Source organism: Notothenia rossii (assembly GCF_949606895.1).
Source record: "Notothenia rossii genome assembly, chromosome: 7".
In the NCBI taxonomy this organism is placed as follows: Eukaryota; Metazoa; Chordata; class Actinopteri; order Perciformes; family Nototheniidae; genus Notothenia; species Notothenia rossii.
The window spans coordinates 2025210-2048123 of record NC_136905.1 but is presented as its reverse complement, the minus strand read 5'-3'; the positions used below and the strand labels follow the sequence as shown (position 1 = coordinate 2048123).

At 41.9% G+C, this 22914-nt stretch overlaps 1 protein-coding gene across 1 annotated transcript; it reads right to left on the bottom strand.

The window, feature by feature from the left end:
* Positions 1-3899: 3899 nt before the first annotated feature.
* LOC307045507 (collagen alpha-4(VI) chain-like) lies at positions 3900-21812 on the bottom strand. Its single transcript, XM_079691192.1, has 11 exons — positions 21765-21812; positions 20051-20083; positions 18784-19371; positions 17918-18487; positions 16390-17010; positions 15671-16231; positions 14141-14695; positions 13393-13971; positions 8425-8757; positions 7558-7640; positions 3900-5256 (listed from the first exon to the last, which is right to left on the bottom strand). Exons 1-11 carry the CDS (start codon positions 21808-21810, stop codon positions 5161-5163), a joined length of 4065 nt encoding a protein of 1354 aa, XP_079547318.1. The 5' UTR covers positions 21811-21812; the 3' UTR covers positions 3900-5160.
* Positions 21813-22914: the final 1102 nt, after the last annotated feature.

Genomic DNA, 22914 nt, shown 5'->3' with positions numbered 1-22914 from the left:
TTAGCTTAGCGGTGGTGACGTGAAGTCATGTGACCGTGCTATAGTTCCTTTATAGCCTAATGTTAGCTTCTTACTTCAGAAATCCTAAAGTGGTGTTAATCTGTGGAGATTATCCTGCTGATCAAACGTGTCAGTATTATAATTGTTTGTTTGACAGAGATGATTTGATGCAGTAATATCATTCTGTCATACCTAAAGCCTTGGAGTTTATCCTGTACATTTAACATTCTCACTCATAGCCGTGGGAACATGTTTTCAAATGGGGGGTGCTGTGGGGATGACACCAGGGCCGGTTTTCACCAATTTGCTGCCCTAGGCAAGATTTTAGCTGGCAAGGAAAAACCTCTACAAAAGACCAATACACTACAAACAGAGAAACGTATTGATATGGTGGACAGCTTATATAAAAAGGCTTCAAATGTATTTAGTATTGCCTGAACATGTTTTAATTGGGGGGTGGACTTCACATCCTCTAGGGGGGTCCGGGGGTGTCCCCCCGGGAAGATTTTTTTTAACATTTTAAAGTAAAATGCTTCAATCTGGTGCACTTTGAGCGCCCAAACTAGAGACTGATCTAGGGAATACAACTCTAAAACAACCATATGAAAAAGATCGGTTTGAATTTTAATAATCAAATAAGTATCTGAACATATCCAATAACCCATAGCCAATAACAAATAAATGTAGGCTAACTTTTATTTTTGTGGTTCATTTATATCTTATTTTATCAGTTAACATTAATTTATTTATGCATTTTGTTAAATATCTCCAGTTTTAAACAATATGTTTGGTTTACTGTCCTACAGTATACATTGGAATGATTTCAAACCTGTTTTTATTTATCCTAATAATTATAGAGGAGTGCCTTGGAAATATTTGTTTACATAAATTGTGATCAAAACGTTTGAGACCCACTGAGATAACTTAGACTAAAGTGAACTATCTAAACCAGGGGTTGCCAACACGTCGATCGCGAGCTACCAGTAGCTCGCGGAGGTTTTCCGAGTAGCTCACCAGAGGGCGCTAAAGTGCAGTTGACATGTTGAGACATATTTATTTATGTAGTATATTTTGAGAGTAAGAAAGATAGAGAAAAAGAGATGTAAGATGCATTCATGACAACTGAGGAAGGTCCGTCAAAGAAGAAATCTAAAATATACTACTTTCATGACGAGTGGGAACATGAATTTTTATTTACGAGTTTCAAAGACAAGTGTGTGTGTTTAATTTGTGGCTCGAGTGTTGCGGTGGGGAAGAAGGGAAATGTCGAGCGGCACTTCACAAAACTTCACGAAAACTTTTCAAAGGAGTATCCCGCCGGCAGTTGCCTTCGCGTTGAGAAGGTACAACAATTAAAAGCTACGCTACAAAGGCAGCAGTCATTGTTCACAAAGCCTGCCAAGAAAGCTAGCCTAGCTACAGAAGCATCGTTCCGAGTCGCTCAGTATTTGGCAAAGAACAAAAACGCTTTCACTGATGGCGGTGTTCTTAAGGGAGCGATGTCTGTTATGGCAGAGACTTTGTTCAGAGACCACAAGAGCAAGTCGGAGATAATGTCTGCCATTGACGATGTGCAACTGGGAAACAACACTGTGGCGAGGAGAGTGTCGGCGCTGTCAGTGGATGCCATGGGACAGTTGGAGTGGGACATGGTCAGGTGCAAGTGGTTCTCCATACAGTGCGACGAGTCGGTGGATGCGAGCGACACAGCTCAGCTGTCTGTGTTCATCCGGATGGTGTTTGAGGATTTTACGGCGAAAGAGGAATTTCTGACACTGCTTCCACTCAAAACAACAACAAGAGGTGTGGACGTGTATAATTCTATTAAGAATTATTTCATAAATAAAGGCGTGCAAATGGAGAAGCTTGTATCCATAACAACTGATGGAGCCCCGGCTATGAGAGGTCGCCACAACGGTTTTATCGCAAATTGTAAGTCAGATCCATATTTCCCACGTTTCCTGAGTTACCATTGCATCATTCACCAAGAAGCACTTTGTGCCAAAGTTATGGACTTCAATCACGTCATGAAACCTGTGATACAAATAATAAACTCTATCCGAGCGAAGGCAAAGCAACACAGGAGCTTCAAAGTTTTTCTTGAGGAACTGTCAGCTGAATATGGAGATCTCCTTCTCCATGCTGAGGTGAGGTGGTTGAGTAGAGGGAAAATCCTACAGCGCTTCCTCTCCTTGCTGAATGAGGTAAAGCTCTTCATGGAAGAGAGGGGGGAGGACACCTCCATCTTATCTGATGCTGGTTGGGTACTTGACCTGGCCTTTTTGACTGATCTGACAGGAAAATTAAACCAGCTTAACCTCCAGCTACAAGGCAATGGCAAAACAGTATGTGACATGATTAGTGCTGTAAAGGCCTTTAAAGCAAATCTGTGTCTATATCTCCAGCAAGTAAAGGGAAATAAATTGCATCATTTCCCCTCTGTTCAAAAAGTACTGCAGGAGAATAAAGCTGCTGCTGGCTTTCTTGACTTATCAAAGTACTGTGACTGCTTAACTAAGCTTGGGCAGGAATTTGAGGACAGGTTTCTTGACTTTAAACAGCTTGAGCCCTGTGCAAGTTTCCTTGCTAACCCATTCAACATCGTGGATGTTACTGACATGTCTGAGCAACTGGCCAGCCTTTTCAGTCTCAGTGCTTCAGAGTTGGAGCTGGAGATAATCAATCTCCAGAATGACATTCAGCTGAAAGCACATCAGATGGACAAAGATTTCTGGAAGCTATTGGACCCAGAGAAATTCAAAAACATTCAAACTGCTGCACTGAAACTGTCCTGCTTATTTGGGTCAACATATCGCTGTGAATCAGCATTCTCTGATATGAACTTTATCAAATCCAAATTCAGGACAAGACTTACTGATGAACACCTCAATGACTCAATCAGAGTCAATTTGTCAGGATACACACCCCAGTACAGTGCTCTGGTGGATGCTATGCAGTGCCAGGTGTCACATTAGCTGAGTCAGGAGAAAGACAACAATGCAGTGACAGACTGAATGTTTGAAGACATATGTTTGCTTGATGCAAGTTGAGAAAAGCACAAGCCATATTCCCCTTTTACATGTTAAACAAATTTGTGAAATGCTTGAAATAATTTAAATTATAGAGCTAGAAATGTTATTATTACAATTAGGAACTTTGCACTCTTGTCTGTAAAACGGTTTACTGTAGTTATTGATGTTAAAGCAGAACTCAGTATTGCATGGTGATTATTTGTCTTTTTTTCTCTTCATGAGAAAGTCAAGTTTATTCATGTTAATGTTAATGTTTCTGCTCTTGAGTCACGAATGTGATATGTGCACTGAAATCTATATAAAATAACATGAGTAGTTCTTGGCCACTTTCTTTTTTCAAAAGTAGCTCCCGGTTAGAAAAAGGTTGGAGACCCCTGATCTAAACACTCAGAGTCCTTTACCTCACTGAGCCTCTCAGTCTGACAGGAGAGCTCTCCCTTCACATTATTGTAGAAACAGCTTCTTATATCCGTTAGCGCAGCAGAAGCTAACAACATTCCCCGCCGGTACCGGTGCACCCCCTCTCTCTATCTCTCTCTCTCACGCTGGCTGTGAGCTGCGGGCGCCTGATAAGCCAACATCCCCCACTTTCATCACTTACAGCGGCCATCGTACAGGGCAAATGGAAAATGTAACCGGGCTGAAAATGGTGTTATCTTTACTTAATTATGAATGTTGTTACATCAAGGCTGAAAATTCATTTTTTTTGGATTATATTTGTATTTAATCTTGTGGAAGTGTAGTTCCCCTGTCCTCCACCAGGGGGTGCTGCAGCATCCTCAGCACCCCTACTTCCCACGGCCCTCACTTCTTCCCAACTAGGATAAACACTAAACAGACAAATCAGATGACTCTCAAGAGTTTTATGGATTTTTCAAGAAGTTTTATTATTTTTTTGGGACATAGAAAACAACATGGAAACATGTATTACAGTGATCTTGATCATCTCTATTATTTTCTGAAGTTGTGTTCATGTTTAATTCAGATTATTTACGTCAGCATATTCTTTTGAATCCGAAATTATTTTGTATTATTTATAAAAGAATTAAGCAAAACTTGTGATGCTAAATTCTACTAAAAATCATTCTGATCTGAGGAAAATCTTCAAGAAGAATATTCAACTAAATGCTTAAGTGGTAAAAATCAGCAACCTAATATCAAAACCAAGCAGTCATCACGTCATAACCTCGATCAGGAAGCACAAAACTTAAAAGGCAAAACGAATAAAGCAGATTTCTTGTGAATAAAGCTGTGAAAAATTCATTCACAAAATGTATCAAAATTCTTCTGAAGGAAAATCCTTTCTCGATTACAAAACTAATGACTTCGTAATAATGACAATCCAATTTAAGTTTAAGCACAACAATAATCTGAACACTTTGAAAAAAAACAAATTCTTAAGAAATGCTAAATATTTCTTTACCACATTATTATAAAATTAGGCATTTCTTGATTACGTAACAAAGCACATTACTTATTAAAAATTAAAATTATTGTTACAAAATTATGTAAATTCCAAGAAAAACATTGTTGCATCAAAAGTCTTATGAATTTGGGAACATTCTAGAATAAGCAGAATTCTTGAAAATATTTAAATTCTTACAAAATATAAACAATTCTTATCAAGTAACAAAATCCTGAACAATGAAAATGTATAACAAAGCCGAGCTCAGTAGATAAGAAAAAGAACACCAACCCTCAACGTGCTTGAGATCTACAAACCCAGCAGCAGATGGTGCTGTCACACATTCCTCCTGTTATCTCAGGATTCATTTGTCATCACATTTGAATCAAACATTGGGTATTAATATTTATTTTAGGGGGGATTTGCCTAATTTTAAATTACATATGTAACATTATTCGGCTATTCATTCCCTAAGTGGGTCGGGTTAGTGTGTCTGTTGTTTCAAACTGCACTCACTGATTGGACTTTTCAAAAATAAAAAAAAATTAAAGATCTTCATCTTCAGTGGGAACCAATGGGCTTGGAGCTCACAGGAAGTCAGGAAGTCAGGAGGCACTCACACATTGCTGGTGACTTTCAGAGTGAAAGCTATATTTGCTAACGTTGGTTAAAAGCTGTAAGAGCTGATGAACCCATGTGTGTGAGAGGAGCTCCTTGGAGCTGCTACTCCGCTCCCTGAGCTCCTTCCTCTTCAGCAGGAACACCCAGGTAATCCAGCTCAATGTCCTCCTGTCGGCTCGGCCTCCGCCCCCTGGTGGCCTGGAGAGACATGACAGCACACAGTGAGACTTCCTGCATCACTCCTGTTCAATAACACACACTGTTTCATTCAGTCAGTGGAACAACAACATGTTTCAGTCCCTCATCATTCAGTCAGTGGAACAACAACATGTTTCAGTCCCTCATCATTCAGTCAGTGGAACAACAACATGTTTCAGTCCCTCATCATTCAGTCAGTGGAACAACAACATGTTTCAGTACCTCATCATTCAGTCAGTGGAACAACAACAACATGTTTCAGTACCTCATCATTCAGTCAGTAGAACAACAACATGTTTCAGTCCCTCATCATTCAGTCAGTGGAACAACAACATGTTTCAGTACCTCATCATTCAGTCAGTGGAACAACAACATGTTTCAGTCCCTCATCATTCAGTCAGTAGAACAACAACATGTTTCAGTCCCTCATCATTCAGTCAGTGGAACAACAACATGTTTCAGTCCCTCATCATTCAGTCAGTGGAACAACAACATGTTTCAGTACCTCATCATTCAGTCAGTGGAACAACAACAACATGTTTCAGTCCCTCATCATTCAGTCAGTGGAACAACAAAATGTTTCAGTACCTCATCATTCAGTCAGTGGAACAACAACATGTTTCAGTCCCTCATCATTCAGTCAGTGGAACAACAACATGTTTCAGTACCTCATCATTCAGTCAGTGGAACAACAACATGTTTCAGTACCTCATCATTCAGTCAGTGGAACAACAACATGTTTCAGTCCCTCATCATTCAGTCAGTGGAACAACAACATGTTTCAGTACCTCATCATTCAGTCAGTGGAACAACAACAACATGTTTCAGTACCTCATCATTCAGTCAGTGGAACAACAACAACATGTTTCAGTCCCTCATCATTCAGTCAGTGGAACAACAACATGTTTCAGTACCTCATCATTCAGTCAGTGGAACAACAACATGTTTCAGTCCCTCATCATTCAGTCAGTGGAACAACAACATGTTTCAGTACCTCATCATTCAGTCAGTGGAACAACAACATGTTTCAGTCCCTCATCATTCAGTCAGTGGAACAACAACATGTTTCAGTCCCTCATCATTCAGTCAGTGGAACAACAACAACATGTTTCAGTCCCTCATCATTCAGTCAGTGGTGGAACAACAACATGTTTCAGTCCCTCATCATTCAGTCAGTGGAACAACAACATGTTTCAGTACCTCATCATTCAGTCAGTGGTGGAACAACAACATGTTTCAGTACGTCATCATTCAGTCAGTGGAACAACAACAACATGTTTCAGTCCCTCATCATTCAGTCAGTGGAACAACAACATGTTTCAGTACCTCATCATTCAGTCAGTGGTGGAACAACAACATGTTTCAGTACGTCATCATTCAGTCAGTGGAACAACAACAACATGTTTCAGTCCCTCATCATTCAGTCAGTGGAACAACAACATGTTTCAGTACCTCATCATTCAGTCAGTGGAACAACAACATGTTTCAGTACCTCATCATTCAGTCAGTGGAACAACAACATGTTTCAGTCCCTCATCATTCAGTCAGTGGAACAACAACATGTTTCAGTACCTCATCATTCAGTCAGTGGAACAACAACATGTTTCAGTCCCTCATCATTCAGTCAGTGGAACAACAACATGTTTCAGTCCCTCATCATTCAGTCAGTGGAACAACAACATGTTTCAGTACCTCATCATTCAGTCAGTGGTGGAACAACAACATGTTTCAGTACGTCATCATTCAGTCAGTGGAACAACAACAACATGTTTCAGTCCCTCATCATTCAGTCAGTGGAACAACAACATGTTTCAGTACCTCATCATTCAGTCAGTGGAACAACAACATGTTTCAGTCCCTCATCATTCAGTTAGTGGAACAACAACATGTTTCAGTCCCTCATCATTCAGTCAGAGGAACAACAACATGTTTCAGTCCCTCATCATTCAGTCAGTGGAACAACAACATGTTTCAGTCCCTCATCATTCAGTCAGTGGAACAACAACATGTTTCAGTCCCTCATCATTCAGTCAGTGGAACAACAACATGTTTCAGTCCCTCATCATTCAGTCAGTGGAACAACAACATGTTTCAGTCCCTCATCATTCAGTCAGTGGAACAACAACATGTTTCAGTCCCTCATCATTCAGTCAGTGGAACAACAACATGTTTCAGTCCCTCATCATTCAGTCAGTGGAACAACAACATGTTTCAGTCCCTCATCATTCAGTCAGTGGAACAACAACATGTTTCAGTACCTCATCATTCAGTCAGTGGTGGAACAACAACATGTTTCCGTACCTTGCAGTAGAAGTAAAGTCCGACGATCCCCAGCAGCTGAGTCAGCGGCAGGACGACGGCTCGGATGATAAAAGGTTCTGGATCTGATCGAACACAAGGAGAGCATCACATCAAGAGTCAGCAAACACACAGAGACCTGAACCCACTTCAGCATGGAGACTCCTCTCTACAGTTATATTACAATAAACTACATCTTCTTAAGATCTTCATTCAAGCCCAACCCTTTCTCCTGTTCATACCAGACAGTAGGACTGTAGGGAGAAGCTGCTAGCTGTATCTGTTAAACACTCAGTACTCATGGCAATACTCCAATGTAAACAACAGCTGACTGGAGAAACACTAGTGTGGAAACAGATGCAGGGAAGATCAAATAAGAGAGATAAAAGACACAGAATGAAAGATGTAATGAAGCGATACGGCCTGCAGGAGGCGTGAGCAGTCCATCAGAGACCTGCTGACTTCTGGAGGGACTTCAGACTGTAAGATAACAGGCTAACAACATTTGTTTTAAAGGTGTCTGTTCTCTATAAACGGTTTATATAGGATCACTTATAAATCCCTGATCACAGCTGGGAACAGGAAGTCAGGTTCACTGGTTACCAGTAGCTGCCTGCTCCAGGGCTCTTGTACTGGTCTACCAGTGGTTCTACTGAAACTGGCTGATCTGAAGCTGATGTAGATGCAGGGCTCTTGCTGTTCTGGATTCATGTCTTCACGGTTCATTGCACTTATTGTACGTTGCTCTGGAAAGCTACATGTGATGTAAGGGTGTGACTGCTTCAGGGCTCACAGTAAAACACTCAGTCCTCACCAGCGCTCTCCTGGGGAGCATCACGCTCTGTCCTACAGTAAACTCTAACAGCTCACCTGTGACGGTGACGGAGAGCAGACGGCTCTCAGAGGAGAAGTCGTGAGAAAAAGCAAAGACGTGATAAACACAGCTGTAGCTTCCCTGGTGGGCGGGCTCTGCAACCGGGAACAGGAAGTGGGCAGTGTGATTGACAGCTGGCTCTGAGTTGGAGTTGTTTGCTGAGTTGATGGAGGTGAAGTTGAGCTGGAAGGAGCCTCCTCGGTACTGAGGCTGTATGGAGCAACTGATGGTGAAGGCGGAGCCTCTGAACACCTGGAACCCCTGCTGCTGGGCCCCGGAGACCCCGTACATCGAGGAGGAAACATAGATGTTGGGTTGAAACAGCAGATCTGTCAACACAGAGAGAAAGGACAAAAATACCTCTGAAAAAATATCTGTTTTCAGGGACAAAGAGACAGATGTCGGAGATTTAATAGTTACTTAAAAAATCTTAAAGTATTGTTAATATGGGGAGATTGTCCTTCTGAATTTTTTTGACACAGAGATTATTCTCTGCAAATAATCCAAACTCACATGCAGAAATCGCATTGGACCAGGGAGATGCTGCCTTCAGGGTCCAACACAGAAATACCACATCCCTGCACAAATGTATAACATGTACACCTTTTTTAATATGTAACCTATAATAAATGGTATCCTTAAGTTTTGTAATTTTTCGGAAAGGCGGCATTTTGATGTTTAGGAAGTGACAATTTAAAAAGAGGAATTAAACACAAGTTGTCCTGGTGTTATCACCCCATTGCAAAAATCTCCTGTCACAAATTGGGTCTTACGACCTATATGTACTGATTCTTTGTTGTGTATCTATAAAAGGCTTTATGTTACTTAATAATAATGACGAAAACGTAATGGGCAGACTTCACAGTAATTACAATAAAAATGTAGCTCAAGCATTTATGCAACTTGATTTGAAGCGTGTGTGTGTGTGAGGGGCAGCACCGTGTGTGTGTGTGTGTGTGTGTGTGTGTGTGTGTGTGTGTGTGTGTGTGTGTGTAGGGTGACCAGGTGTCCCGGGACTGCACAAACAGCATTTTTATTATTTGTCCCGCGTCCCACAAATTGAGACTATGTCCCACATTTGAGTGTTGCGCTGCCAGGCAACATCACAGAGGTCCCCCCCCCCCCCCCGTTGACAGTTCACGAGCGCGTCCATAGTGTCTCCCGTCCACCCGCTAATGTCCGTACTCATCGATTCTGTGTCACCTCACGATGCGAATAGATGGGATATATAATAGGGTTTTATGAGTGAGTTTCGGTGCAGTAATCTGTTAGCTTTTTTCGCTCGTTGCTAATTCTGAGGCTCAGCGTTAGCATTGTGGGGGTTTTTTTGAAAAAAAAAAAAAAAAGATCAGTTAGATGATTTTCTTCCCGTTACATGGATATAAAACATTCATAGTTTATTAAATGTTAAGATGCCCTCAGACACTGTTTCTTGCAAGATGTTGCGGGAGGGCCCCGGTACCAGGGTCTCTCGGGCTTAACAGGTTACAGGCTTTCCCGATATAAAATATGTGTTTGTAGATTAAAATATGTTGTTTTATTTGTATCTCGAGACCTACATTTATTTATATTGCTACCCCCAGGTTGAGAACCACTGACCTACAACACTGAATTGTACTGTGGTTTAAGGTTTCTGTGGCCCTTACCGGTCATTGCCACTGTGAACACCATCTACATTCCCAACTTAACTTATGAATGCAATCCCAAATTGCTCGACAGACATAACTGGCTGATATTTGCCTTAAATGCTGGCAGATATACTTTGGGAAATTTTAGGTTTATTCATTTATATATGATTAACAAACGATCCTCAACCTTATCATTTTACTGTATTCACCTCATGCCTTGTCAACTCGAGGTGGGACCAAGTCATTGTTTTGCAAGTCCGAGTCAAGTCTCAAGTCTTTGCGCTCAAGTCCGAGTCAAGTCTCAAGTCTTTGCGCTCAAGTCCGAGTCAAGTCTCAAGTCAAGATGGGCAAGTTCAAGTCAAGTCCAAGTCCTAAACTTTGACAAAACGAGTCTTAAACAAGTGCTTATGTGCTTTTCAACAAATGTAATGACATCCATCAACAGAATAACACTTAATGATCAAACTGCTCTTTATTAGTCACATTAATAATGGAATAATCCATTTTCTCTCTGCTGGTAAAGTAACGTGTTTTTTTCTATTTTAACCTCTTAAGCCCCGAGCCTGTTTTTCAGGTCTCAGGCTCGAAAATGACATTCCCAGAACAAATGAACATATTTTCCCTTCTAAAAGGGTTAAATTAATAATCTCTTTTCTCAAAGCAAGGTTACACCTGTGAGTTGGATGTAGAAGTGTCAGAATCAATATAAATGGTTTTATTTTAAAGTAAATTCAGATTGAACAAAAAATGTAAATTATGGTGTCTGTCCAAAAACAAAAATATTACTTATAGTGAAAACCACCCTTGAATGATGGGATGGTAGACTCAAAGCTTTAGTAATCCAAACTACAACATATAATAAGTACCCTGTATAAAGATTGATGCAAAACAAGTGAAATTTGACCTTTTTAAGAGAGATTTAGCAAAATAACAACCACTTCTGGGGTCATTTGGGTGGATTTTCCATAACTCTGGCCCCCCTTGCTTGATTTTGCTGATTGACATCTCTTTCTAACCGTCCGAGCCAATGGAATCGAGGGGAACTCCCACATACTCCTTATTTGGTAATGTGTGTGTGTGAGACTGACGCATAGCTAAAACCGGAAGCTGCGATAACTCTGGTGGTTACCATTAGCAGCTAACTTTTACTCTCCGATTTTTACATAAAAATTGAATTATGGATTATAAATATTTTTTTCAAATCCACAGAAACATTATCAACCTATGGATTAACCGATTCAGCTGCGTTTTTTCTCATTTTAATGCCATTGAACAAGTCTTTTGATCAGATTAACAACTACGGTGAGACGATCTCCCGTAAAAGCTCCGTAAAGGTACGTGTTCTGATGTCTGAGTTTGCTTCCCCTGTCGCGAGTTCGGATCAGTCAGTGATGATACTATACCTAAATAATCTGTGGAACCTCAGCTTTAATCGGATATCTTGTATGTGCAGCTACGATAAGTAATAAGGGTATTTTTTATCTTGAGTTCTGTGCCAAAGTGCGTTAGCATTTTTCGCGCAGGGGTCATTTAGATGCTTCTTATGAGACTTGTTTTGGTAAAAATGGTTTGTATCGTCAGTTAGCTGAGATTCTTCCCGTTAATCTGGTATAACACATTAATAGGTTCTTAAATATTAAGATGCCCTGAGACACAGTGTCGTGAAAACAAAAAAGAAAAAGCCCCCGCCGAGGGGGGCTTTGGGGCTTAACTTAAGAGGGATCAGTAAGGTAAGGCTACCGTGACGGTTTGATTCAGAAGGAGTTTCATGTATAAGATCCCTGATGTTGAGGTGACCAGAATGTTTATTTCCACTGTGTACAAATGTTATAAGGGACCCAGCATCTATCTTTATGCCAGGGATAATGTGCAGCGAGGCGGTCTCTATGGGGGAAAGAACACCTGAGTCTAGATCCCTCTGCAGGTGGTACTTTAAGTATATTTTAATGATAATACTTTTCTACTTTCACTTGAGGAACATTTTGAATGCAGGACTTTTTATTGTAACAGAGTATTCCTACACTCTGGTACTTTTACTCAAGTACAAGATCTGAACTTCTCCCACCTCTGACAATAAATCCTGAGTGGTTACCAAAGAGAAACCCTGCTCTGAAGGTTATTTTCATTTTACAAATCGTGCACTCAGCTTTTCTTTCTCCAATATCATTGAAATGCAGCCAGATGCTGCTTCTTTTTTCGGTTTTCGCTAATTTCTTGACTTTTTCCGACGCGCTTGCATTTAAATCCGGCTCCCCGTCTCCCCGTCTCCCCGTCGCTCTGTAGCTGTCCTGTACCACTACACCCGCTGTCTTTGGAGCGTCTGCCCCCCACCCTTCTTTCACATAATGATATGATCCTAGTGTGTCCTCGCATATGATTGGCCGCATGGTGGCCCAGCTAAATAAAGTGCCGCCCCTCCCTGCATGGATTCTCAGCAAGAGTTGGAGCGGCTGAAGATGCTGCTCTCCCCGACTGGAGTCTGCTCTTCTAGCCGCATCTCGCGATCGGCGTGTTGGAGACCTCTGAATTAAAGTATGAAGTCACCTCAAGTCAGAAGGCTCAAGTCCAAGTCAAGTCCCGAGTCATTGGTGTTCAAGTCCAAGACGAGTCGCAAGTGTTTTGTGATTTTGTCAAGTCGAGTCCAAAGTCATCAAATTGGTGACTCGAGTCTGACTCGAGTCCAAGTCATGTGACTCGAGTCCAAACCTCTGGCTCTAGGGTACTTCTACATTGCTTTATTATGACTTGGTACTTCAGTTCTGGGAATAATTTATATTACTTTGCATAGCGTCGCCACCTTTATAGACCTTTACTTGCCAAAAAAACAGTTTGTAAGCTTTTGAATTACTTAATATTAAGTTCTAACGGTTTTTCAGGCGAGAAAAAAAAACTACTTTGATGATGAGCATGTAATTACTTTATCCAAAAAACCTATATTTGAGAATTTACGGCAATGTTTGGAGGTGTGAGGAGCTGCTGGCTGTATGGGAGGGCCCGGTCTGCTTAACACCACACTGACAGGTTAATTGAGTTGGGTCTCTTGGTATAACTTAGCTGATACTGTATGTTTAAGTTATTTTAGTAGCTCCTCATAGCAGGGGCCACATTGAAAAATTCTAAATACATTATAAATCTGCAAGGTAATTAAAGGCTGTAAGATGAATGTATTAAATTGTTAAGTATAATATTTCCCAGTGGTTTGTAATAGAGTAGAAGTAGAAAGTAGAAAAAAAGTAATTAACACTAAAAAAGCACTTAAGTAAATTAACTCAAATGTGTACTTAATTAGGGAGTTAAGGTACTTAGTTACTTTCTATAACCGCACATGCCCATTACCTTGCTTGGTGATGTCACAGAGGACTTGAGTAATGTTCTTGTACAGAGTCTCCAGGGCCTTAAAGTTATCCACGTGGAAAACTTTGGAGGAGTCGTGCCCGGCCATGATCTCCAGCTGTGTCGTGTTGGCTCCTTCAACTCCGATACTGAAGACGCTGATCCAGTTTTCCCGCAGAGCCACGGACGGCACTACCAGACTGTTGCGATCTGTGGCATCCCCGTCCGTGATCACCATGAGGATCTGAGGCACGTTGAGTTCCGCCCGGCCGCCATTGTCTTTGTTGAAGAACGGTAAAGAGTACGCCAAAGCCTTGCCGGTGTAGGTGTCTCCGTACGGGGACTTCAGCTCTTGAATTGCTCTGAGGACCTCTCGTTTGGAGCTGTACTGTTTCAGAGTGAACACAGATTTGGGGTCGGTGGAGTAGAGGATGACCCCGAAGCGCGTCAGGTCCTTGCCGACGATGGTTTGAATCACCATGGACGACATGAACTTCTGCATGCTTCTGAACTTCTCCAGGGTTATGCTCGTGGAGCCGTCCACCAGGAAAATAATGTCAGCTTGTTCTGTCTTCTTACAATCTGTCAGGAAGTAGAAACACAAATCGGGTCAAAAAGCATGTAAAAGGAACTTTAAAGAACTACTTACGTTATAGTGAACAGATCAATGATGTTCTTTGGTGTATTTTGGATGCTTTCTTCCATGGAAGCCAAATATGACCCGAGATTATCTACTATTGTGTTGTCCTACCTGTGTTTGTACAGAGCTCCAAGGCCAACTCGGTCTCCAAGTCCTTCAGAGCATCAAAATCCCTTTCAGTGTACGTCCTTTTTGCTGAGCCGCTGATCTCCAGCAGTTGGGTCGTTTTGGCGTCCATCACTCCGATGGCGTAGATCTCCACTCCTTTGTTCCTCAGAGCCACGGCGGGTTCTTTGACCTCGTCTTGTGCCTCGCCGTCTGTAATCACTATCAGCGTCTGCCTCATGCCAGGACGCCCTCCTCTCAGCCCGTCAAAGTACTGCGACACATCCGTGATGGCTTCCCCTGTGAGTGTGCCTCCGCCAACCTGCTGCATTGCTGTGATGGCGTTCAGCATTTGTTCCTTGCTGTAGTATTGGTTGAGGGGGAACGCTAGTCGTTGGATGGTGCTGAACTGCACGACGCCGACATGCACGTTGTCCTGCGCGACGACGGACTTGGTGATGACAGATTTCATGAAGTCTTTCATTTTCTCGTAGTCTTGTGGGTCGATGCTTCCAGAGCTGTCAATCAGGAAGAGGAGGTCGCCCGGTTTATCACTGCAAGCTGTGGACACATTTGCATAGACATGTTCGTGTTTGTTTTTCCTGGTTGTGGGACATTTCAGGCTCGTACAAACTCTCTGCTTTTTGGAATAGAGAACCACATTTTTGCAACTATTTGAAGGCAGACATATTTCAATTATATTTGTTGGTCTACCGATTTCTGTTGTTTGTTGTCTTGTCTCTGTTTGTATTCTGACTAGTTTTGACCAACGTCCATTTCTTTCTGCCGCAGCTTTCATTTAAATATAACAACTATTTGAATCTTACACTGCACTTTATTTGTATTCTTATATTTTATAACCTTCTTATTCTTCTTGGCTGTAAATTACTGTTTTTGTAAATGTCATTTTATAATGAGTTTTTGTTGCACTTCATCTTAAATCCATTAATGCTTAATATTTTTCTAAATTCTTTGAATTTCTTTGTGTTGAAATGTATCTGTACAAATAAACTTGCCTTTATATCATATATGTATTTAACAATGACATATATACAGTTTATATTTATATCATTGTCAGACTTATATCCGATTGGGTTCTTAGTTTGATTCTTAGTTGATGTAACAGATACCTTATGCGTCATACAGATGGTAGCTAGCTAGGATGTGCATCTGGAAAACAATGGATCCAGTACCTGCACCTCCAGTCCAGCGGTCAGATATAGCTGCAACCAAAAGCTTTCTATTCAATTAGGTAATCACCAACTCATTTGATAATCAAGAAATCAATAACATTTCTGTCACTAAGGTGAATATCTTTGGCTTTTGAACTGATCAAGTAAGACCTTTCAAGACAGCACCTTTGATTTTGAGAAACTGGGATGGACACTTTTTTAATATTTCTGAAGTTCTAGAAGTCAAATATAGTGTAAAGCCTAATTGATTAAGCTGGAATATAATAGGCAAATTATTGTGTGTTACTTTTAACAGCCACATTTACAGAAGCGCATTTTTAAACCCTCGTCCAGTTTTTCTTACCCTCTGTAGAACAGATGTCTGTGATGATGTCGTCCTTGATTGGAGTCAGAGCGTCAAAATGATTGGCAAAGAAAGTCCTCTTGGGGTCGCCGGCGATCTCTTGCAGCTCGACTGGATCTGCACTTTTCACCCCGATGGCGTATACAGTGACTCCCTGCGCCCTCACCTGTTCTGCAGGAACCTTCACCTCATCAGCGGACTTTCCATCAGTGATCACCACCAGGTACTCTGGGACTTCGTGACCACGCGTGACCAACGCTCGATTATAGTGTGGGACCATGGAAGTCAGTGCTCTCCCTGTTTCTGCCGCGCCTCCTATTTGTCTAATTGCCTCTACGGCATTCTCCAAACTCTTCACATCTGAGTGTGCTGTCAGATCAAACTCTAAATCTGGGGAATGTGCGTATTTCACAACCCCTATGCGGACATGTTGTGGACCAATGTTGAAGGTATTTAGAAACTCAATCATGAACTTCTTCATGTCCTTGAAGTCGTTGGGGTAAATGCTTCCTGATTCATCGATGAGGAAGAAGATGTCTGCTTCCTCCTTTTGCACGCAGCCTGGAAAAGCAAAAATATTGAGTTATTCACCCAATGAATGAATTACTGCTACATTGACTTAACTTACCTAAAACACATACTTGTAATGTTCATGGTGGGATGAACTTATTAAAGCTCAGCATGATGTGATGTAATGTGTTTAAATCAGTGGTTCGCACCTTCTTTGATGGCGTTTCCTCTTGAACTGACAGATATTGCTGACCGGAGGATGTTTTGGCACAGACTTTTCTGCAGGCTCTGCTCCAGAGATTTCAGCTTGGCAAAACTGTCCACGATGAACTTGTGTTTATTCGTAGGATAAGACGCCATCTCCACCAGCTGGGCACGGTTGGCATCTTTGACTCCTACGGCGTAAACAGTGACACCGGCCCGACGAAGCTCAGCCGCCGGTGTGCTCACGCTGTCCTGCGATTCCCCGTCTGTGATCACCACCGCCACCTGCTGGACACCAGAATCCTTCCTGCTTCCTTTTTGCTTGATGAAGACCTTCTCCAGGGCGAACTTCAGGGCCTCTCCAGTTTGTGTGGCGCCTCCATGATAGGGCAGGATCTTGATGTACTTCAGCAATTCGTCCTTGTTGTTGAAGGTGTTGAGGTAGACCTGTGCGGTGGTTATTTCGTTGTACATCACGATGCCCACTCGCACTCTGGATGGACTGACTTTCAGGCCGTTCACAATCGAGTGCAGGAAACTGCGCACGAGCTGGAAGTTGGGGGTTCCTATACTTCCAGACCCATCGACGATGAACACAATGTCGGCCAGTTTGGCTGCTTTGCAATCTGTGGAAAGGGCGTGCATTATCATAGAATAATTATCACCAAATAACCGTTTACCAACATTCAAATGAAAAAGACAGACTCAGACGTGGAATACTTATTGCTTTTAACTTTGTTGACTTCTTATTGCTATACTATAATAATTGTTTTACAACAGTTCTTCCAATAATAGATTCAGATATACTAAATATATCTTTTCAGAGGAATTTGTCATTTTCCATTTTGGACCTTATATATTTCTTGTAAACTTTAGTTTATGTAATAAGAGTTTGCTTTAAATATATGAGTATATTTGATCTTATTTGACATCGTACTTTCTCTTACTGTGTTTATGTATTCACTATTATAGACCAAAGCTAATTCTTTGTGTCTGAACATAGCACAAGTACATTTATTTAATATTGAAAACTTGCACAAATTCATAAAGGACATCTCAAACTAAAGTTACGTTAAATGTGTAATGTTTGAATTCATGTTATTACCATCTAAGGCAAGATCTGTTTTGTTGATGCATCAGTTGAAAGTACACTGTCAAAGCTCGCAATGTAATCAAACTGGTTGACTCATTTGTCAGAAACACGTATCAGAGATCTTTTGATTGCGTTTCTTTAAGGCGTTTGTTTTCACTTATTTTAAATACCTGCTCTTGCTTCGTATTTCTCTTGAAACAGGAGGAATTTAATTTGTATCTTTGTTTCTCATAGCTTTTTAAATTATTATTGTGAAATGTTTTGAGAGCCCCCCTGAAACAAGATAGCTAAATTAAAGGGGCTTATTCTTGAAATTCTTTCTTCATTCAGCATATGGAAAGAGACCGACAGTGAATCAATTGTTGTAAAATGCATTTTCAAAGGTGCCATAAGAACATTATAAATGACAGTAATATTCAGTCATAGCATCATTTCATCACCTCCAGTGAGAGCAGTCTCCGCTTCCTCTCTTTCGAAAGCAGCCCTCATTGTGGGTACAATGTTGGTGATGGACTGGTATATGTACGGTGGAGTGGCAACAATTCTCATTTCCTGCATTGATGCCCCGAGGCTCAACCCAACCACGGTTATTCCAGAAGATTTGATCAGGCGGGACTCCCTATACACGGGATCATCAGAGTCTTTCCCACTTATAACCACCAGGAACGGTCGGTAGCCTTGTTCCGCACGGCTTCCCGCATCACTCGTGAAGAGGTTGGTGCTGGCGTACATCAGCGCTTTGCCCAGATTACGAGGCTCGTTGGGTTGCAGTTTACGCTGGCGGAAACGCTTCACATCATGGAGCGTCTCGTTTTTGGTTTGGTGGGCATTAAGAAGATGTTCCACCTTGACATCCTGACCGTACTGAGCCCAGCCCAGGCGGTAGGCGGACGCTCCGATGTTAAGCTGATTGGCGAGTCGGGTAAGGATGCTCCTGATCTGCTGAAACTCTGCTGCAGTCACGCCACTGTCCACCAGGAAGAAGATGTCTGCAAACCTTTCTGCCAAGGCTGAGAGAAAACACAGGAACAAGAACAGTGAGAGATCTGCTGTTAGTGTGCTCTGTATAGAATACAAATAAGCAACGCTTGATCGCATAAATTACTTTAAATTGACCATCATTTTAAAAATGTACTTCATTGAAGAAGAACATAAACTCATTAGGAAAATATTTACTGAGATAACAGATTGAGAGTTAATGTTATTTAATTACTTTTCAGACCTAGACTATGCTGCTTATTGGGTGGGTGTTTTCTTATGAATATTGTGTTTGCAAGATAAATTACTTTGTAATCCTTTGCCTTACCTTGCTTCTGATCCTTCACTGAGATGCACACAGTTTTCAGCAGACTGTCTTTCACCGTCTGCAGAGCCGCGTAGTTACTGATGTAGGACAGGAAGCGCTCTGGAGGCCGGTTGGCGATGGACTCGAGCTGCTTCAGGTTGGCTGCTCCCACCCCGATGCCAAACACGATGACTCCCTGCTGCCTCAGGCGCTGGGCGGGTGCGATCACATCGTCCGTGGAGTCTCCGACCGTGATAACCACAGCGATCTGAGGCACCCTTTGGCCGGCTCTGCTCCCTGCTTCCTCCGTGAAATACTGCGTCTGGAGGAAGTCGATGGCCTTGCCTGTTTCTGTGCCTCCTGTTCGGTATTGAAATGTGTCCACCGCCTCCAGCAGGGATGTCTTGTCCATGTGATCCTTCAGCAGGAACTCCTGGTAGGTTTCATCGCTGTACTGAGCCAGGCCGATACGAAACTTGTCGGGCCCGATGTCGAGTCCTGTGACGACACTTCGGAGAAACTTTCGCACCTCCTGGAAGTTACTGATCCCGATGCTGGAGGATCCGTCCACCAGAAAGACCATGTCCGCCACGCTGGCTTTGGCACATTCTGGACAGGAGGGAGAACAAAACTAGGATTGTGAAGAAAAGGAAGGGAAGCCAAACAAATGGAAGTGCGCTGCTCTCCTGCACAGCGTGTCTCGGTAGGCTCCACTCTTTTATTTCCTTCTGTTTGTGTAAATATTGTCTAAACTTTATTGCGTATGTTTGAAATGTCCTTGTGCACGACTATGCTCTCTATTCTGTGACTTATATTTCTAAATGTGAACCACATCTGGTACTGCAACACAGCCTCTTATGTCAACACCAAGCAACTTATGCTGTTTGATATTGAAAGGAGGAGAGGCATTCAGGATGGCCTACACTAGTGCAATACATACAATACATACAGGGCTGCCCCTGGCCAAACTGGGGTCCTACGCCAATTCTTTAGAAAACAATGAGATAATTGAGCATTCAAAGTCTTTATTATTTTGGATGAGGATTATTACATACATTATAACTTTATCACAAAAACGAATTAAACTTCCTTTGTTAAATGTGATCTAGCAGAGGGTATCTTTCAATATTAATCATAAATGCTACATTTATTCTTAGGAGTTAAGAAACAGAAAATATATATATTTTAGGGATTTCATTTCCTATTTTCTTTTCGACCCCAATCATGTAAAATGTGAACAAAATACAAGCGTTAAAGAGTAACAGGGTGAATAAACTGAGCACGTTACCTGTTGAGTTGTGTTCTCCTTCAGCCTGGAGTCCTGAGGAGAAACCAGAAGATAAGATAAACAGAGTTTCCTATCATCTCAGGAACACGTCAGTGAACTCACTCTGGAGTCATTCCACCAGTTCACTCTAGCTGAGAAGAACACGTTCACACAGAGAAGTCACATATTCAGAGTTAAAGCAACCGTTCACTTTAGAGAATATGCTCCTTCAGTTCAAATGAGTCATGGTGCACCATCATCACACTGAAACATGTTTTACAGCAACAATTACATCAGGAGGAACCACAGAGGATACTGCAAGTTCCCACCTTCTGCTGTCACCTGAACGCCTCACTCCCATATCAATAACTGCAGAAATTAACTAACTGAAAGAGATGCTGCCAGTTCCCACCTTCTGCTGTCACCTGAACGTCTCACTCCCCTATCACTAACTGCAGACATTAACTAACTGAAAGAGTTGCTGCCAGTTCCCACCTTCTGTTGTCCCCTGAACGCCTCACTCCGCTATCACTAACTGCAGACATTAACTAACTGAAAGAGATGCTGCCAGTTCCCACCTTCTGCTGTCACCTGAACGCCTCACTCCCCTATCACTAACTGCAGACATTAACTAACTGAAAGAGATGCTGCCAGTTCCCACCTTCTGCTGTCACCTGAATGCCTCACTCCCCTATGACTAACTGCAGACATTAACTAACTGAAAGAGATGCTGCCAGTTCCCACCTTCTGCTGTCACCTGAACGCCTCACTCTCCTATCACTATCTGCAGATATTAACTAACTGAAAGAGATGCTGCCAGTTCCCACCTTCTGCTGTCACCTGAACGCCTCACTCCCCTATCACTAACTGCAGACATTAACTAACTGAAAGAGATGCTGCCAGTTCCCACCTTCTGCTGTCACCTGAACGCCTCACTCCCCTATCACTAACTGCAGACATTAACTAACTGAAAGAGATGCTACCAGTTCCGACCTTCTGCTGTCACCTGAATGCCTCACTCCCCTATCACTAACTGCAGACATTAACTAACTGAAAGAGATGCTACCAGTTCCGACCTTCTGCTGTCACCTGAATGCCTCACTCCCCTATCACTAACTGCAGACATTAATTAACTGACCTGTAGCTGTTTTAATATTACCTGAGATACAGTGGAGCCCAAAGGCAGCATATTCCTATAGTTCCCTTTGGTGTGTGTGTGTGTGTGTGTGTGTGTGTGTGTGTGTGTGTGTGTGTGTGTGTGTGTGTGTGTGTGTGTGTGTGTGTGTGTGTGTGTGTGTGTGTGTGTGTGTGTGTGTGTGTGTGTGTGTGTGTGTGTGTGTGTGTGTGTGTGTGTGTGTGTGTGTGTGTGTGTGTGTGTGTGTGTGTGTGTGTGTGTGTGTGTGTGTGTGTGTGTGCACAACCTTACAACAAAGTGATGCATTCTAATTGGCTAAGGCACTTCTGTGCTGAAAACGCTGTGTTACGATTGGCTTAGGGTTCATCCCACAGGAGTTAACCTTTGGTGACCTGGGTTACATGTGCTCGAGAATCGTACATTAGAAAAAGGTCAATCTAATGATCTGTCTCTAATAGGAGGGTGTTCGAGCTCCCTGTGAGGTCTGTCTGTGAGCGTGCCTGTGTGTGTGGGTGTGTGTAGCTGGCCATCAGTGTGGCAGCAGTTTGTTATTGACTGAGAGATCACTCAGATATTATAATTAATAAAGTGGATTCTTACCTGAGCCCCGCAGCATCAGCAGCAGCAGCAGCAGCAGCTGATCCATGTCTGTCTCTCTGCAGTCTCTACGCTCTGCTGTGTATCAGCGTCCAGGGAGAGGTGGAGCTTCACTGGAATATCATATATTAATATATCTTTATATCTGATCGTATTTATATCTGATCATCACTTCACGCTCTCTTCTCTCTTCAGCTACACGTCACACTAAAACAACAAGTCCTGGTTGACTTTAAAACGATTCAAATGATGTTCAAAGCCGCAAATCAACAACTACCTCCTAATATCAGGGACTTTTCACACGGAGAGGAAACACACATGTTGAGAGGAAACGGCATTTTCATACGAACAAATTCCAAACTTCATTGCATCTCATCGAGAGGTGTTGGTCTGTGGAGTCCCTGTAATGATGAACGGACACATTGTACACGTCTATCTAAACTGAACGTTTTATTTAGGAGCCAGATCCTGAATGGTTCTGAGCAGGACCTGTAAACTCATATCTATTATTTCTTGAAGTTGTAAAAGTTATTTCTTTTTGATTGTTTTGTAAAAAAACTCAAAAACCTCACGAACACGACGCTGACCTAATCTTTTATCTAAAGGGAAAATGTACGCTAGAGGGGGGGGGGCTATAAACTAAGCTTCGTCTTGCCCCTGTTGAGCATGACAGACACTATTTGAGAATTCATTTTATTTAAAAGAAATGTGTAACTTGAACTTTTTTTTCTTCTCTGTTATAATTATTATTATAAGAAAAAATAAATATTATTATTATTATTGTTGCATGTTTTGTTTCTGACTAAAAATAAATACAAATAAAGAAATCATGGCATCAGAGGCAAATGATCCAACGCTAGTCTTTAGAAGGAGAACAAGTAAACATAAATGTGCAATTTCAAATGAAACTCTTTTTACACACATACAGAATAACTAAAACATTTAATCAACTAAAGAACTAAAAGCCAGACTGAACAAAGTGTGTGAAAAGAAGGACTCTTCAGAGATCAGAGTCACAGCAGAGGACCAGAGTCCTGGAGGAACAGGTTCAGGTGGAACCAGCTTGGTTCTGACTATGGAGAGGTTCTGTAACCCTCTTTGATAAAGACTCAACATGATTGGTTAGCTTGATTTGAGGTGTGGTCTCTCAGGA

Coding starts and splice junctions, on each gene's coding strand:
- LOC307045507 (XM_079691192.1), bottom strand. CDS start 21,810: ATGGATCAGCTGCTGCTGCTGCTGCTGCTGATGCTGCGGGGCTCAG. Junction 18,488..18,783: donor AGTGAAGGATCAGAAGCAAG/GTAAGGCAAAGG, acceptor GTTTTCTCTCAG/CCTTGGCAGAAAGGTTTGCA. Junction 8,758..13,392: donor CTGTGACATCACCAAGCAAG/GTAATGGGCATG, acceptor CTGTGTTGACAG/ATCTGCTGTTTCAACCCAAC.